Consider the following 17828-nt stretch of genomic DNA (forward strand, 5'->3'; position numbering starts at 1 on the left):
GCCTCGCGCGCGGTCACGTGAATCGAAATGCGTTCCTTAACTTCTTTCTTTCTTTTCTTTTTTTTAATGAAATGAAATAAAAATGAAGCGTTACCTGAAAGGTCAGGGGTGGGAAAAAGACGAAGGGGTGGAAAGGGGGCGGGGGGGAGACGGTTGCTCCTCCCTCCTTGGGCAGGAGGCGGGCCAGGCGATCCCTGAAGTCGCCTTCTTATTAGTCGACGTTAGTGTCATTCCCTGGCGGAGGTTCAGGAGGAAGCGGAAGCGGTGGCAGTCAACGAAGCAACATGGAGGAAGTGGCGTTGGGTGAGTGCGTTTCAGAAGCATATATAGAGAGAGCGCGCGGGGCAAGGGATGCATGCGTATAAATAAATCATTTTAAATGTCATTTCAAAATTTGGTTTTAAAAAGTTTTTAAGTTGTGTTGTACCGTATTTAGCAATAGCACTTACATTTATATACCGCTCTATAGCCAGAGCTCTCTAAGCGGTTTACAATGATTTAGCATATTGCCCCCAACATTCTGGGTACTATTTTCTTGTTTTGTGATTTCATGTGTTTTTACTCGATGTTTTAATGCTGTGTTGTGAGCTGCCCAGAGCACAATTTGTTATAGGGTGGCTAACAAATACAGGTTGTTGTTATTATTATTTATTAAGGGATGCTATCTGGGTTGCTACTTCTATTTCAACTAGGGCTCCTAGCAGTGTTCTCTCATCTTTTTTTAGCCTACTTTCCAGTAGGCTTATGAGATCACCCGGCATTCCTTGTGTGTGTCCATTTGTGTGCCTTCACAATGCCTAGACCAGTATTAACCAAATTGGGTATAGTTGTAGAGACACATAGGGACAGCTCAGCGGCATAGTTTGTGATGATGTCACCCACCCCGATTGAAGATGATGAACACGTAAACCTTTGAGTTGCAAGTGGGATAACTTGTGAACCTCCTGTAGGGACACATAGAGATGCCCCAATGGTTTAGTTTGTGATGATGTCATCCACCCCAATTCAAAATGTTGGATGTGTGAACGTTTGAGATGCAAGTGGCCTAACTTGTGGACTTTCTAACCAATTTGAACCAAAGGAGGTACAATTGCAGTGAGTGACACACAGGAACACCTCAGTGGTGTAGTTTGTTATGATGTCATCCACCACATTTCAAGATGGTGGACATGTAAACTTTTGAGGTGCAATTGGGCTAACTTGTGAACTGCCCAACTGATTTAAACCAAACTTGCTATAGCTGTAGGGGTGCATGGGGAAACCTCAATGCTATAGTTTGTGACTTCTGAGGTGCAAATGCACTAACTTGAGGTCTGCCTAACTGATTTGGACTAAATGTGGTACAGTTGTAGTGAGTGACACAGAGGGGCACTTCAGTGGTATAGTCTGTAATGATGTCATCCACGCCGATTCAAGATGGTGGATATATGAATATTTGAGGTGTAGGAGATCTAATTTGTGGGCCTCTAGTTGAACCTAGTTTAATCCAGTTGTAGAGATAGTGAAATGAAAGTAGGCAGATTAGTTCTCACTAGAACAACTTGTTTCACCTGTGTGCAGAATGAGTTTTGTTCTGGGCGGCAGTATCAAGGTAGTGTGTATGTGCATTCAGAAAAGGACATTCCTGATTCATCCTGAGCAGAATCTAAAATTAACTGAGTGGACTAAAAAAAAAACTTCTGAGTGTGCACACATACACGCGCCTCTGAGGGAACACTGCCTCCCAACTCTGCAAGCACCTAGAGGAAGAGCTTCAGGCATTAAAAATGTTAAAAACAAGTTCTAGTAGGGACTAATCTGCCTACTTTCCTTTCACTATCCCTACAACTGGATTAAATTTGGCCCAAATCGGTTAGGCGATTCACAAGTTAGCCCTTTTGCGCCTCAGACGTTTGTGTGTCTGCCATCTTGGATTGGGGTGGATGACACCATCACAAACTCTGCATTTGAGGTGTCCCTATGTGTCCCTACAACTGCACCAAATTTGGTCCAAATTGGTTCCCATTTGCACCTCAAACGTTCACATGTCTACTATCTTGAATCACGGTGGATGACATCATTACAAACTACACCATTAAGGTGTCTGTGTCACTACACCTGTAGCAAATTTGGTTCAAAATTAGCTCACTCGCACCTCAAACGTTTACATGTGAGCCATCTTGAACTGGGGTGGATGACATCATCACAATATGCCATGGAAGCCCTGTTCCTGATCAGCACCAGATGCATCTGTAACAGTGGCAGGCCAGAGAGCCAGCCTTACAAGGCTGATCTGAACACCCAGCAGGTTCATTTGGGCATAGGTGCTCCATCATTTACCTTTGTTTTAAAGGTTAACACCAGTTTTGAATTGGGCCAGAAGTTAAATTGTAACCAATGTAATGGGCACAAAATGGATATGCCACAAGCCTAAGTTCTCATTCAGTTGCTTCTTAATTGGGTCTACAGTAAAATTAGTTTTTCTGCTCACTCTTTGGAACATAGGAAGCTGCCTTGTACTGAGTCAGAGCACTGACTTGCTTGCTTGGTGATCTGCAGAGGTCAAGAAATGTTGGCTCAGTTCACCAGACAAAAACTTTACTCGTCAGATGGTTCGCCGACCTAAGATTTTTTACTCATCGGGCATAATTTTTCACTCGCCACAGACAAGGAGGCAAGTGGCTTTCCTGCGCGCCGGTGATCTGCAAAAGCTTTTGGTAACAACTCAGTGGTCCATGTAAAGCAGGCCTGCTCAACTTAGGCCCTTCAGCTGTTTTTGAATCCCCCACCACAGTGGTCAATAGCCACTGGGAATTGTAGACCAACATCTGCAGGAGGGACGAAGTTGAACAGCCCTGATGTAAAGGAAAGGTTGGGAACCATTGGTCTACACAGGCTGGCAGCAGCTTCTCCAGGGTTTGGGGCTGGAGTCTTTCCCAGCCCTACCTGGGGATGCTGCCAGGGATTGAACCTGGAGCCTTCTGCATGCAAAACTGAGCTATATCTATATCCAATATCTTACAGTGCTCTCCCATCCAAATGCAAACCAAGGTGGCTCCTGCTTAGCAAAGGGGACAATTCATGCTCACTGGCACAAGACCAGCTGCCACTCCCCCTTCTTCCCTGCCCTTGCCGCCCTCGTTTGGCACAGCTACACCTGCCCGTTTTCCCTGGGCACTGCCTTTTTACCTGTTGTGTTACTTATTCAGCCCAAAGGCTGAGATTGTCCTGCACTTCACCAATATGTGGGTGTAAGTTTGTGGTTGTAACCCACCTGGCCTTTAATCTGCCTTGATCTTAGCTCAGAATTGCCTAGGGAAATAACAGCATCAATGAGTGTTTTAGCCACGTACCAGATCAGAGCTATGCCTGCTGCCTGGGCAAAGAGGCACTGTTCAAAGTGGCAGTTCTCTTTGTCTTTAGCAGGGGGAGAGCAGTTGGCCCTATCTAGCCCCAACACACCCTCCTTCCAGTGGCTGTTGCTGGTGTGTACCTTACATTTCATTTTAGACTGAGCCCTTTGGGGACAGGGAACTTCCTTCCTTCCTTCCTTCCTTCCTTTCTTTCTTTCTTTCTTTCTTTCTTTCTTTCTTTCTTTCTTTCTTTCTAAACTGTTGTTGGGAAGCAGTTTATAATTATCCATAATGGTAGTAGTAGGCGTCTTGCATTCATTTAAAAAGCACCTGGTTCTCTGCTCGCTTACTTCTCCCTGCAGCCATTTGACCATGTTTATGAAAAGGGGTCTTGTTGCCCAGGGTCACCCCAGAGCAGTTCCATTAACAGAATCATTATCTGCTTGAAACAATAGGGAGGAGAGTTGGTCTCTTCAAGCATGAATTCTTCCCCTTGCTAAGCAGGGCCTGCCCTGGTTTGTGTTTGAATGGGAGACTATATGTGAGCACTGTAAGATATGGGGCCGCTTTGGGAAGAGCATCTGCCTGTTTGCATGCAGAAGGTTCCAGGTTCCCTCCCTGGCATCCCAAAGATAGGGCTGAGAGAGATTCCTGCCTGCAACCTTGGAGAAGCCGCTACCCAGTCTGTGTAGGCCAGGGGTGCATAACTCAAATTTCCTGGCGGGCCGGAAACGACCATGACTTGGTGTACAGGGACTGTGCACCCGATTCTGCCTCCCTGCCCACCCACCCACATGTGCGGTCGTGTGGATAGCCCCTTTGTATCTGAAATATGGAGACAACAACGCTGACCTATCTTACAAGACTGCTTGTTAAAAGAGTACTGGAATAAGGTGTTATATAAAAGCTAAATTAAGCCATGAACCAGGAGAATTACAGTGTAAAAATAAGCAATTTCCATTGCAAAGAGCTAGTAGGGGAACCTAAACTCCCGGAGCATCTCTGTAACTCTTCTCATGGACAATTAATTAGCTTGGCACCTTAATTAAGGCTCACAAATGACTGTATAAAATCAGGGTTTAAAAGAGAATACTATATTTGTATTTTTACACACACACCCATTATTGCATTGATTTAAATGGAGTATACATGCCTTATCACATCCGATCTCCTCTTAATTTTGTAGTAGTTTTCATTTTACAACCACAAGCCACTCTGACTTGTTTTAGTTATTTTATCACTACCACTCCCCTGTTTCTGTCCCCCACCCTCTTTTCTTTGCTCTGTTAAGAAAACAAATTGCCACTCACTAGCCCTTTTCACACAATCATTTAGATCTAGGTTTAATATGGCTTATCACTATTAGTGTGATTGTGTGAACTCATGCCAAGGTAGGACTCTTGGGCCATAAACCACATTCATTCATTCATTCATTCATTCAATTTCTATACCGCCCTTCCAAAAATGGCTCAGGGCGGTTTACACAAAGATATAACAAACAAATAAGATGGAACCCTGTCCCCAAAGGGCTCACAATCTGAAAAGAAACATAAGATAGACGCCAGCAACAGTCACTGTCGGTCCTGTGCTGGGGGTGGACAGGGCCAGTTACTCTCCCCCTGCTAAATAAAGAGCATCACCACATTAAAAGGTGTCTCTTTGCCAAGTTGGCATGCATTCACACATTCCCTTCAGCGTTAGTAACATTAAACCTAGATCCACTTTAAACCTTGATTCAAATGACTGTGCGAACAAGCCTACCATCTCCCCTTTGAGGATGGCAGCTGAAAAGCTTTCAAAGGGAGTGAGGGAACAGGCTTAGAAATATGGTGAAGCCCAGCCAGAGATCTTTACTGATTTTAACAGTAGAAATTTGAAGTCATCACAGTGTTACCTTTAGTAGACTTCCTGATTATTTCTGCCAAGGTCATTGGAGACTCTTTTTCCAGTAGAATTAGCTGGCCCATCCTGCTTAACTTGTTTTGTTCTCCATTAGAATTCCAAGCGTCTTTTTCCAGAAGATCCATCTTCCAGTATTGTTCTTAAATGTTCCAAACTCTCTGGAAGGAGGAATAGTATCTTCTGATTCTAATCCTCAACTGTATTCCTCAGTTTAAGAAACTACATCAACCTGGCAGTGTAAAACTGCAGGAAATTCCTGGCTGACTCAAGGTGTCCGTCCTTATTCACCTTTTGGTCCCAGGTTTATCATCATATAATGGTTGTGTTTACATGTCTGAAGTGTGACATCCTGGATGTCTTTGTTGCAAGGGCCGATGACTGAGGTACCAAGGAATTCTAATTGCTGTGCTGCCTTGGAATTCAGCTTCTACCAGACATAATCAGGATGCCACAATTACTAGTGCAAGTGCCGACACTGCTGTGAATTGAAAAAGTGGGTTGTACAGATCTGCAATGCATAGCAGACTTTGGCTTCAAATATTGTGGGAACTCAGCCATTAAGCATTTAGTGAAGATAAATAATTAAATAAATGACTTTCATACTCTGAATGCAGATAACTTTTCCCACTGCAATTTATAGCACACTGGGAAGTGAGGCCTGTCATTTGACCAGGCAAAGTCATTTTTATGTAGATTGTGCCTATAAGAAAGCTCAAACAATTAAATATATGTAATTTTAAAAATACATTAATGTGCTTGCAAAAGGGAAATAAAAAAACCAGTTTGAAATCTGTAGGATTTTAACTTCAAACATTATTTGTTTTATTGAATAATTATGCTCTATGGTAAATTTGAATCATAGGACATGTGCATCTGAGAAAGAGGTGCTTCTCTTGGGCATAATGTCATTTTTGAACTATTGATCTGATTGAGTGTGAGAAATCTGCTGACAACAACCACCTTTATAATAAGATGATTATAGTCAGAATTTCTTCTTTGAAAATATTTATTTTGCATTTCATATCCCGCTCTTCCTCCAAGGAGCCCAGAGCGGTGTACTACATGCTTGAGTTTCTCCTCACAACAACCCTGTGACGTAGGTTAGGCTGAGAGAGAAGTGACTGGCCCAGAGTCACCCAGCAAGTCTCATGACTGAATGGGGATTTGAACTCAGGTCTCCCCGGTCCTAATCCAGTACTCTAACCACTACACCACTGTGGCTGCCACCAATTCCCTCTTGTCCTTCCAATCCTTTCCCGGCACACAGGGAGAGGGCTTAGGAGGGAAACAGGCCTTCTGTCCTTTGCCCTGGGAGAGGGCAAATTTCGTTGGTACGAAACGATGGGATGCGATGCTTCAGGCGATCTCACGCTGGTCCTCTTGTGCCTTACAGAGAGCGGGAACCTGGCTGGGGTCCAGCACATCGTTCTGGTGCTCTCGGGAAAAGGGGGCGTGGGGAAGAGCACCATCTCAACCGAACTGGCTCTGGCTTTACGTCACGCTGGCAAGAAGGTAGGTGCCATTTTGTACCGCGTGGGGTCGTTTTTAGCGCAGTGCTCACCACTCTTTTTCAATTTTCAAGTAGGGGCCACTTGGGCAAAACACCCTTCGGTGCGAGAGCCGTTTCCCAGTGTTCCAACCTCTGTTCAGGACTGCACTTTTCTCAGTGCTGGGCGGGCCCTTTCAGAGAGACGGAGCCCCCTCTAAGGAGCTCTCTCTGGGGAAAGGACCGGGAAAGGCTGCCCTTCCCAGCAGTCTGTGCAGGCCTTCCAAGATGGCGCAGGGGCTCAAGAGGGCTCCGTTTCCCTCCAAGAAGCCCTGCATGGAGATCATCATCATCCCCACATGTACCAAGGGAACTGTGCATTCCACCTCCACCAAAGCCATGCACAGGCACAACAAACGATTAGTTGGGGGGCACACTTAGGGTTGATGGGGCCACCACTGACCCCCAGGCTTTACAGTGAAGAACAAAGAGAGGCACATAAGCTGAATCTTGCCCACTTGATCTGTGCACTCTCTTCCACTGTAATTGGAGCCCATCCTAGAATAGCGGCGGCAGACGGAGCCTATCGCACCTTACGTGCATCCCTCCGCAAACGGGCAGGGAGTAGAGGATCCTCCTATTTCCGAGGACACAGCCGCATGGCTGAGAGAGTTTGTAGCCAAAGAGTTTAAGGCTCTGCCCCTGGGACCCAAGCTCCAATTACAGTGAAAAAGAACCCTTCACAGGTAAGACCAATGTTTCTTTCCCAGGCACACGTCTCCAAATGCTTTGCTTTCTTTCCCTGCCCTCCGATATAAGGATTTCAAAGCTTGCTCATCGCAGTCCCCGACAAGAAGGCTGAAAGTGCTCCTCAATTAAGCAGCGGAGCAGAGGGAGTGTCCTAGTGTGGCAAATGTGAGTCAGTCTAGCTGAGAGAAAGACATCTGTCTAATAGCCGCCTGTCTTTCCGTGTCATTGTCCAAGCTCTTACACCTCACTGACTAATCGCTGCCCTGCTGGACCAGTGCTGTTTCACAGTCCTTCCTCTCTCTATAAGTGGATGGAAGCTGGAAATGATCTAAGAAGGGAAGTGGCTTGTGGATTTCAAATGAGAGCCCTTAGTCCATGAGCCAGGAAGGGGTGTGCACGGAACCATTTTTGGCGTCCTTCAAACTGGGTCAAACCAGCTCGACCTGGTTTGAATGATCGGACCAGATTGCTGGCCGATTCGACCAAACCGACTTGCAGACCAGGGGTTCGCTTCGAATTTGAACCGAACCACCGGTCCACAAACCGGTTTGGTCAAACCAGCCGCAATCCAGTCTGATCAATCGAACCATTTCGAACTGGTTTGACCCAGTTTGAGGGGCTTGCAAAGGGGAATCCAGTTCCCCTTCAAACTATTCTTTTACTTCCCTTTTCCCAACACACAAATAAAGCCTTCTATTACATATAGTTAATTTCTTGAACTTGCCTCTTAATTGTGAACTACACAAAATGACTTTGTCAGGTCAACAACTGGCCTCACCTACTAGTTTCATATATAAGGCTTGTCACACAACCAGTGGCAAGATAGATAAGAGTACCCAGCCTGGATAGGTGGCCATATCCAGCCAACTGGTGGCCATATCCTTACAAACATTAAGGGAGGAAGAAGAGAGCGTGATCACGTGTGAGGTGGCCGCTGGGTAGGACAAGCTGTTAGGATGACCACGCCCTACCCAGATTCCATCCCAGCTTTTTTTTTACTAAGGTAGCTCCATCTTACCAAGCTGCCACCTTGAAGATGATCATTCTCCCAGCTCCTGCCTTAACGTTTGCAAGCACATGATCATTGATCGGGTGCACAGCCGGATTTCCTGTCCAGGCCTGGCGCTTCTCTTAGAGCATATAAGAACAGCCCTGATGGACTGGCCCAAGGCCCATCTAGTCCAGTGTCCTGTTTCACACAGTGGCCCACCAGATGCTTCTGAGAAGCCCACAGGCAGGAGATGCTGAAGGCATGCCCTCTCTCCTCCTACTGCTGTTGCTCCCCTGCAACTGGTATCGAAAGGCATCGTGCCTCTGAGGCTGGAGGTGGCTTATAGCCACCAGAGTAGTAGCTCTTGATAGACCCGTCCTCCATGACTTTGTCTAAGCCCCTTTTAAAGCCACCCAAGCTGGTGGCCATCACCACATCCCGTGGTTCACAACCCCTGCCAACGGTTTATAAACATCACTGCCAACTGAGGGAAACATGTTATTTTGTGTGTTTACTTGCCTTGGCCAAGATTCTAGGCAAGTGCTAATTAAAAGCCTGGCCGCAGTTGCTTGTTGGGCCGTTGATTGCCAGCTTTACGCCTGCTAAGTGAGCAAAGAGGCACGTTTTAAAGTAGTGGACCTCTTATATTAAGCAGGAGGAGAGCAACTGGCCCTATCCAGCCCCAGCATAGCATCCCTCCAGGGGCGGCTGCTGTTGGTGTCTACCTTTTGTTTGTTTTAAAATTGTGAACCCTTTGGGGACTGGGGCGGGGGGGCATCTTCTTATTTATTATTTTTCATTGTAAACAGCTTTAAGAATTTTTATTGGAAAATCTTGGTAGTAGTGGTAGTAGCTTGCTCTCTAGGGCAGTGTTGCACTTTGATACCAGTCTTTGTGTGGCCATGAATTTGCTGCAATCCCTGGGCAAACAACACTTTGCATTGTTGCTGGGTTCATAGGAGTACGAAGCTATTTACACACTCAGAAGAAGTACAACAGAGGTGATCCTAGGAACAGAGAAAGCTGCCTTCTACTGAGTCTGACCACTGGTCCATCTCGCTCATCATTGTCTACACTGACTGGCAGCGGCTTCTCCAAGGTTGCAGGCAGGAGTCTCTCTTGGCCCTATCTTTGGGATGCCAGGGAGGGAACTTGGAACCGTCTGCATGCAAGCAGGCAGGTGCTCTTCCCCGAGCGGTCCCATCCCCTAAGGGGAATCACCTACAGTGCCTGAAAGAGAACCCCTGCCTTATACGATGGTGAACATGGGTGCATCAATTCTATGCAGCAATAGCTCTTGCCTTGCCAAGCCTGGAGGTGCCCAGGGAAGCTTCTGTATGCAAAGCAGATGCTCTGAACAGAATTAGGGGGCCTCCCGTGTTCCATAATAGCATCCAACCTGCTTTAGCACAGCAGTCCATTGAGAGGTAGACTCTGGGGCTGGGGATTGTGGGAATTGTAGTCCAACGTCAGAGGACCCAGGTTTGAGAACACCCATTTTAACTGAAACGGGCTCTCTTAAATGCAGGTTGGGATCCTGGACGTGGACCTCTGTGGCCCCAGCATCCCCCACATGCTCCATGTGCAGGACCGAGACGTTCACCAGTGCGATGGCGGTTGGGTGCCTGTCTTCGTTGACCAAGACAAAAGCATCTCCCTCATGTCCATCGGCTTCCTCCTGGAGAAGCCGGATGACGCCGTGGTGTGGAGGGGACCGAAGAAAAATGGTATGGAACACTCTGACTTTCGCTAACCAGGATGGAGAATCTCTCTTGTGACAAAGCCATGACCTTGCGTGCATGTAACAGTAGGGGAGAAGCATTTATGGCGGAGGTGGGGGAGACTGAAGAGAGGAAGCTGCCCAATGCCAAGTGGACCACTTTTTAAAAAGCATCGTTTCCAGTTCCTAATCTTACATCTCTTTCCAAAAGAGCTGGAAATGTTGTTATCCTTATGGACAGATAACTGGAGCACCTCTGGGCAACTGGGAAGGACCAGAAGACTCAGGGTGGCAATGCACTAGGAACCTAGGAAGCTGCCTTCTACCGAGTCAGACCATTGGTCTGTCTAGCTCAGTACTGCCTACACAGACTGGCAGCAGCTTCTCCAAGCTTGTAGGCAGGAGCCTCAGCCCTATCTGGAGATACCAGGGAGAGAACTTGGAGCCTTCTGCTTGCAGGTGCTCTTCCCAGAGCAGCTCCACCCCCTAAGGGGAGTCTCTTTCAGTGCTCACACATGTAGTCTCCCATTCAAATCCAGACCAGGGTGGACTTTGCTTAGCAAAGGGGACAACTCATGCTTGCTACCACAAGACCAGCTCTGCCTAGTCCACACTGACTAGCTGTGGCTTTCCAAGATTTCGGGCTTCTTCACTTTTGATATACAGTGAGGTCTAGATGCATAACGTTTTCAGAAGCCAAAGCCAGTGTCTTCAAAATTCCAGGGGAGAGCAGGATGACCAGTAGTGTTTCCGTCAGCCCAGAAAGGCAGCTACGTCACACCTCTGTTTAGGCTGCCTGGTGCAAGCGTGTTCACTGGCATGGTCTGCAGTAAAAGAATATTTGGTTCTGGGATGCACCAAGATGAATCTGAGATACCCTTCCCTCCCTGCCAGCCTTCCTCTCTCTCCAAATCCCTGTTGGATGTGCTCAGGCAATTTTGATTATGTGATGGGGAACGGAGGGATGACGTCTTCAGACAGCTCTCCTTAATCAACATAGAAAGCTACCTTATACCAAGTCTGACCCTTGGTCCATCTAGCTCAGTATTGTCCACACTGACCGGCAGCAGCTCTCCAAGGTTTCAGGCAGGAGTCTTTCCCAGCCCTACCTGGAGATACTACCAGGGATTGAACCTGGGACCTTCTGCATGCAAAGCAGATGCTCTACCACCAAGCTACAGCCCCATCTTGTATGAAGCTGCTGTCTACTGAGTCAGACCCTTGGTCCATTCATTTCAGGATTGTCTACCTTGACTGGCAGCGGTTCTCCAAGTTTTCAGGCAGGAGTCTCTCCCAGCCAACCTGGAGATGCTGCCAGGGATTGAACCTGGGACCTTCTGCATGCAAAGCAGATGCTCCACTACTGAGCTGCGGCCCCATTTCAGCAGCTAGTCAAGACTCTCTTGCAGCCTTGCTCAAATCGGGTGGCTCAGCTTTGGCCCTCCTGCAGATGTTGGCCTACAACTCCCATAATCCCTGGTTATTGGCCACTGTTCCTGGGGATTATGGGAGTTGTTGTCCCAAAACAGCTGAGGAGCCTAAGTTGAGCAGGCCTGCTCCAAAAAATGCCTTTTCAATCTTGTCTATCTGAACAGCTTTGATCAAGCAGTTTATCTCGGACGTGGCCTGGGGAGAACTCGACTTCTTGATCGTGGACACGCCCCCCGGGACTTCCGACGAGCACATCTCCACCGTGGAATCCCTGCGGCCCTATAAGCCTCTGGGGGCAGTTCTCGTCACAACGCCGCAGGTATGTGCCCCTAGCTACGCCATTCGACTTGGCCTCTGGAATGCGCTCCCTTGTGAGACTGTGAGATGCGATCCTCCCCATCTATGACTATTTTTTTAAAAAAATCTGAAGACCCACCTCTTCACCCAAGCTTTTTCAGCTTTTTAAATCTGTAGTTATAATTTTATACTGTTTGTTCTTAATTTGTTAAAACTGTTTTAATCTTTTATATTTGTTTTAATTGTTTTTGTGTTATTGTTAACCGCCCAGAGACGAAAGTTTGGGCGGTATACAAATTAAATAAATAAAATAAAATAATAAAATAAGAAGTAGAGCCAGAAGTTAGCTGTTGACGGATTTTGACAGCAGATGCACAAAATTTTGCAGCATTGTGAGTGATAGAAGGTTTCTTCTCTGCAAGAAGAAGTGTGGCATAAAATTCAGCAGTTCGGCCAGGAACGTATGATAGCAGGGGAATAATAAGATTACGCTGACTGTCATTTTAAAAAGAGCCAAATTTCAGCACATGGTGAACAGATTCAACCTCACCTGAGCCACCAGAGCAAATCCAACTGGCCAAAGGGATTTTGTGCTTGCTTGTCCCTGGCGTCTTGGCTGTATACTATTTCCAGCCCAACGGATCCAGGCCTCGGTCCAGCACTGCAACATGTGACCCTTTCTTCCTGTAGGCTGTGTCTGTGGGGGATGTGCGGCGAGAGTTGACCTTCTGCAAGAAGACAGGATTGCGGGTCCTTGGGATTGTGGAAAACATGAGCGGCTTCGTGTGCCCTCACTGCTCGGTGAGAGAGGGGGGCAGAGTTTAAACTTGGCACATGCAAATGTAGCTGTAGCTGCAATTGGTGGCAGGGGCAAGGATTTTGAAGTGTGGCATCTGCGGGAGGGGGGGCCTGGCTTCTGATTTCCGGAATGTGGGCAGAATAAGCCAGTCGTATCGGACTGGATGAGCACCTCCAGGAGTCACCGTTACAAGGTGGGTGTGTTTCAACCAGGGGTGGGCAAACTTGGTCCTCCAGCTGTGGTTGAACAACAACTCCCATCATCCCCAGCCACAATTGTGTCTGGGGACGGTGGGAGTTGTAGTTCCACACAATCAGCATAAAAGGATCTGCAACTAAGAATTCAGCTCACAACCCAAAAGACCCAATGGTACAGTAAATGCGAAAAAACCCACGAGAAACGAAATGTTAACCTTGACTGTATTATAAATCATAGAATCCTATGGAAATAGTGATAGTAATTGATCATATGAAGCAAACATACTAATAAAACATGATACACTAAATAACATCCAATCAAATAAGAACAATTTAATCTATAATATGACAGCAACCCAGTGATAAACCGTGTCAACCCGCTTGTGTCCGTGTATAAGTTTGTATTGTTTCTTCAACAATATCTTCACTGTGACTCAAGAACCATGTTAAAAAATCTTTTGAAGACATGGAATAAATCCTCTTTGTAAGGAACTTCAAAATCTTCTCTTATAATGTAATATATCCTATAGGATATACATACATATTTCCACTCATATATATTAAACTAATACTAACGACATACTATATACTACTTTTCAGACAGACAAAATTTCTCCATAGAGCCAATACTCAAATAATGTTAAATGTCCCTAAATGGTTAATACTCAATCATACAATTAACATGTCTAAAAATTATTGGGGACCCCCTGGTTTAAACAATACTGAGCTAGATGGACCAGCGTTCTGACTCTGTATGTGGCCGCTTCAGCTGTCACTACCTGCTCCTGCAATTAATTTCCCTCTTCTCTTCCAGGAATGCACAAATATCTTTTCCACAGGGGGTGGGCAGGAGCTGGCCAAGCATGCTGGAGTCCCATTCCTAGGTAAGTGGTGACGGGAATGCCGAGTCTCCTCAAGGAGAGTGCTTAATATCCTCACCTATTCCAGCACCATTGGGGGATCGGGCCGTTGCTCAGTGGCAGAGCATCTGCTTAGCATGCAGAAGGTCCCAGGTTCAATCTCTGCCTGCCTCTCCAGGTAGGGCGAGGCAAGACTCCCTAAAAAGTGGGGGAACAAATCACCTTTTTTGCAAAGCTTCTCCATCTGATCAGCTGGAGGCCGCGTTCCTCACAGACAACCAAGCCAGCGGCTTTTGGCAGTTTGATTTTATTTACTTGATGTTGTCAGGTGGGCATCGCCAGGATTTGGGAACTAGAAACGACCAGGTGGGAAGCTTTGCCAAAGAGAGCGGGAGAGAAAGCGGATGCTTGTCTGTGTTACATGGGAACACCATGTCACTTACTGATTGGGAGGACCAGACTTGTAGGGGAAATTTTAATTCTCTCTCTTTTCCGCCCTTGAATAGGAGCCTCAGTCCATGATGCGTATAATACATGGAGATATACCTTTGCAAGGGGGGAGGAATGGGGAGCATTCTAATAATCCCTGCCTCACAAATCCACTTCTTTCTTTGCCTCTCAGCCGTAGGCTCCTGCCCCGTCTCCCCAAACCAATGGACTCAAAGCACCTCTAAGTGACTGGACAATCGTTCAGTGATTTGCTTGCCTGCTCATCTCAATATCCTGTAAAATCTAAGTGCAAGCAGTTCTTCACGCTGCCAGCAGGAAAGCGGGTCCCTGCTTCCTGCCAGAGCAAGTTATAGAATCTTTACCAACTAGCAGTAGCTCCCTTTGTCCAGGCAAAGAAAGGGGAAGAGAGCGAAGTCCCAAGTTTGGTGGTGCGTGTTACACATGGAAACGATGATTTTCCTCCATTTTAGAAGGTAGCACTATGTGCAGCACGTGGGGGCGGATTATAATTGGGAGACAGTGGGAAACGCTAAGGCTTCAGTGATGTCTGTCCAGCTTAGTCCATGAGCCAAGCCCACAAATTTTGGCCATAGGTTCCATATTGGGGAACAAAGGCTCATAATGATTTCTGACAACATCTACCCCCCGAGATAGAAAACTGGTGGTGGCATTTTTGTGCTTACAGCTTTCTGTGTGTTCTCACCCCTTCTTTCTCCCTACCCCCAAACGATTAGGGTAAAATTGCAGTCATTTTTGCCCAGGTGAAAGGGTCAGGGTAACCATGAACAAATTATTGTCTTCTCTCCATGGGAGAAGGACATTCTTTGGAGGACATTCATGCCCATTTTTATTTCCATTCTTCTGACATCAACAAGATTCTGTGTCTTTTGAAACTTTGTTAGCATCCCCTGGTAACTGAGCCAAGAGGCACCTTTTTAAAGTGGTGATTCTCTTTATTGAGCAGGGGGAGAGCAACTGGCCCTATCCATCCCCAGCACAGCATCCCTCCAGTGGCTGTTGCTGGTGTCTACCTTGTATCTTTTTTAGATTGTGAGCCCTTTGGGGACTTTTGTTGAAAAGCAGTCTATAAATATCTGTCGTATTTGTTGTAAAGCTTTTAAAAGACCACTGCAAATGTGGCTGTTATGCAAGCTAAAAGACTTGCCATGCTATCACCTTTTTCCCACCCCTTGGGGTGTAAAGTGTGCCATCAAGTCGATTTCGACTCCAGGCACCCACAGAGCCCTGTGGTTGTCTTTGGTAGAATACAGGAGGGGTTGACCATTACCACCTCCTGCAAAGTACGAGATGATGCCTTTCAGCATCTTCCTATATCGCTGCTGCCCAATATAGGAGTTTCCCATAGTCTGGGGAACTTACCAGCAGGGATTCGAACTGGCAACCTCTGGCTTGGTAGTCAAGCCATTTCCCCACCTCGCCGTTAGGTATCTGCCTTCGGGGTGTAGACCTTGTCAAAACCCACAGTGAGCATTCATGCCCCCAGCTGCTACCAACCACCCAGCTGGCTCATGGTCTATCTTTCGGTCTTGTCTCCCTCCCCGCTTGCATCTCTCCCACCGGTTTTCCATTCTGCCTTCTTGCACAGGGTGCGTGCCGCTGGATCCGCAGCTCAGCCAAAGCCTGGAAGACGGCAGAGACTTCATCCAGGAGTTTCCCAAGAGCGTGGCCTACCCAGCACTAGCCAGCATCGCCCAGCACATCTTGGCTGGCGTGTCCACATCCAGCTCCTGAGGCCAGGGCAGAGACTTGGGATCTACATACACCGACGGCTCCTAGTTGAACAAAGAGGAGTGAGTCCATCTGGCCTGGAAAAGTGGCGACTCTAAAAAGTGCTCCCCAAGGTGGGAAGTGTTTTTGGAAGGCAACAAACGTGAAGAGACTTGAGTTGGGCAAAGCACAGCCCCAAGTGTCTGAGAGATACCCAGGCCCGTCCGTGCAAACAAGAGTCACTGGTTGATAGTCCAGCATTCCACACTTCCACCACTCTGAGCTCAGCGCAGTGGCGCTCCTGCCCACGTCCATGTCTGAGAAAGAGGTTGCCTGCATCCCCAGCAGAGCTAAATAGTGCCAGCAGGACTGCGTTATTTGGCACTTCTCGGTTTTCATCCTCCTTCAGCCCTCTTGCACTGAAGCCTTAGTAAGTCGGTACAGCATACGCCCCAGCAGGGCACATCCTCAAGCCTTGATCCATCTTTGTCACTTGAACCCAGCAGAATTAATCATGACTCAGGGATTCTTCGCAACCTTGAATTCATTAAACATTGCTAGTAAGACATGCTTGTGTGTGTGTGTGTGTGTGTGTGTGTGTGTGTGTGTGTGTGTGTGTGCGCGCCCTATCTTGCCAGTGATTTGTGGCAGGTCCGAGTAGTTCTACACTTTTCTCTCCTCCCAGATCTTCCACCTGTATGGAACCCAGTCTGTAGTTTTCTGGTGACTCTGTTCAGCCTCTCCCTGTACAGCTCCAGCAAAGTGCAGGATAACAGGCAACACAGAAGAAAATATATTTATGGCCCAACATGTTGGGCCAACTGGGAGGAGAGCTGGTCTTGTGGTAGCCAGCATGACTTGTCCCCTTTGCTAAGCAGGGTCCACCCTGGTCTGCATTGGAATGAAAGACTGCATGGGTGAGCACTGGAAGATATTCTCCTCAGGGGATGGGGCCGCTCTGGGAAGAGCACCTGTATGCTTGCACGCAGAAATGAAATTCTGGTAAGAGAAGTTTCCAAAGAATGGGAGTAATTCTGGCAAGTTGACTGCCTGAAAGGAATTTAACAACCGTGAATGTGTATATATAACAGGAAGTCCCTTCCTGTTCTTCTGCCCTCTGTCCAGCTGCCCAGGTTAAAGCCCTCTACCAGTGCCAAAAATATGAGCATGTCTAATTTCAGTTTTCTGCCTCAAGTCCTAGCCAACCGTTGTACAGACAAAACAAATCTCGTTGCAGCATCCTTAATCATTGCCCAAGTGGGGATTCTTTCAGAGCAGAATCCCAGGCCTCTCCCTGCTCAGACTACTCTAAGTTAAGAACTTAGCACTGCCAGCCAAAGAGTTATAAAAAGCATGTCTGTATTTTTGCAGGGCTGTGGCTGGTTCCTGAGTGCACAACCTTCTGTGTCCAAAGCCAAGGCCCATTTGTTTTTTGCAATAGCTTGTCTCCCAGAGACGTGTAGCCAGTGTCTGCTGGAGGTCGCAGTTTTCTTCTGAAAGGTCTGGCTGAGCCAAGGAAGAGGACACCTCAGGCTCTTCCTCTCTGCATGCTGCCTAGACCAGGGATTCTTGATGTTGGGTCCCCAGCTGTTATTGGGCTTCAACTCCCATAATCCCCAAACAAAAGCCACTGGGGCTGGAGATTATGGGAGTTGAAGTCCAATGACATCTGGGGACCCAGCGTTGAGAATCCCTGGTCTAGACAAGCTCTATTGAGACAAATAGAAGCTGTGAAAGAGCAGTCAGCGGCAGTCCTTCTAGGAGGCAAGGGGAGGTATTAGTCACCTCAAGTGGCCGGTTATTGGGATGCCGGTGGAACATCAAGATGCCCAACCACCACCACCTCCTCCTCCTCCCCTGCATCCCTCTACTGTAGTCCTTGAGC

At 47.2% G+C, this 17828-nt stretch overlaps 1 protein-coding gene across 1 annotated transcript; it reads left to right on the forward strand.

Moving 5' to 3' along the window:
• Positions 1-140: 140 nt before the first annotated feature.
• On the forward strand, positions 141-16511 carry NUBP2 (NUBP iron-sulfur cluster assembly factor 2, cytosolic). Its single transcript, XM_053276684.1, has 7 exons — positions 141-303; positions 6628-6746; positions 9990-10188; positions 11777-11931; positions 12600-12710; positions 13720-13789; positions 15822-16511. Exons 1-7 carry the CDS (start codon positions 285-287, stop codon positions 15965-15967), a joined length of 819 nt encoding a protein of 272 aa, XP_053132659.1. The 5' UTR covers positions 141-284; the 3' UTR covers positions 15968-16511.
• Positions 16512-17828: the final 1317 nt, after the last annotated feature.

The sequence above is a fragment of the Hemicordylus capensis genome, chromosome 13, assembly GCF_027244095.1.
Source record: "Hemicordylus capensis ecotype Gifberg chromosome 13, rHemCap1.1.pri, whole genome shotgun sequence".
In the NCBI taxonomy this organism is placed as follows: Eukaryota; Metazoa; Chordata; class Lepidosauria; order Squamata; family Cordylidae; genus Hemicordylus; species Hemicordylus capensis.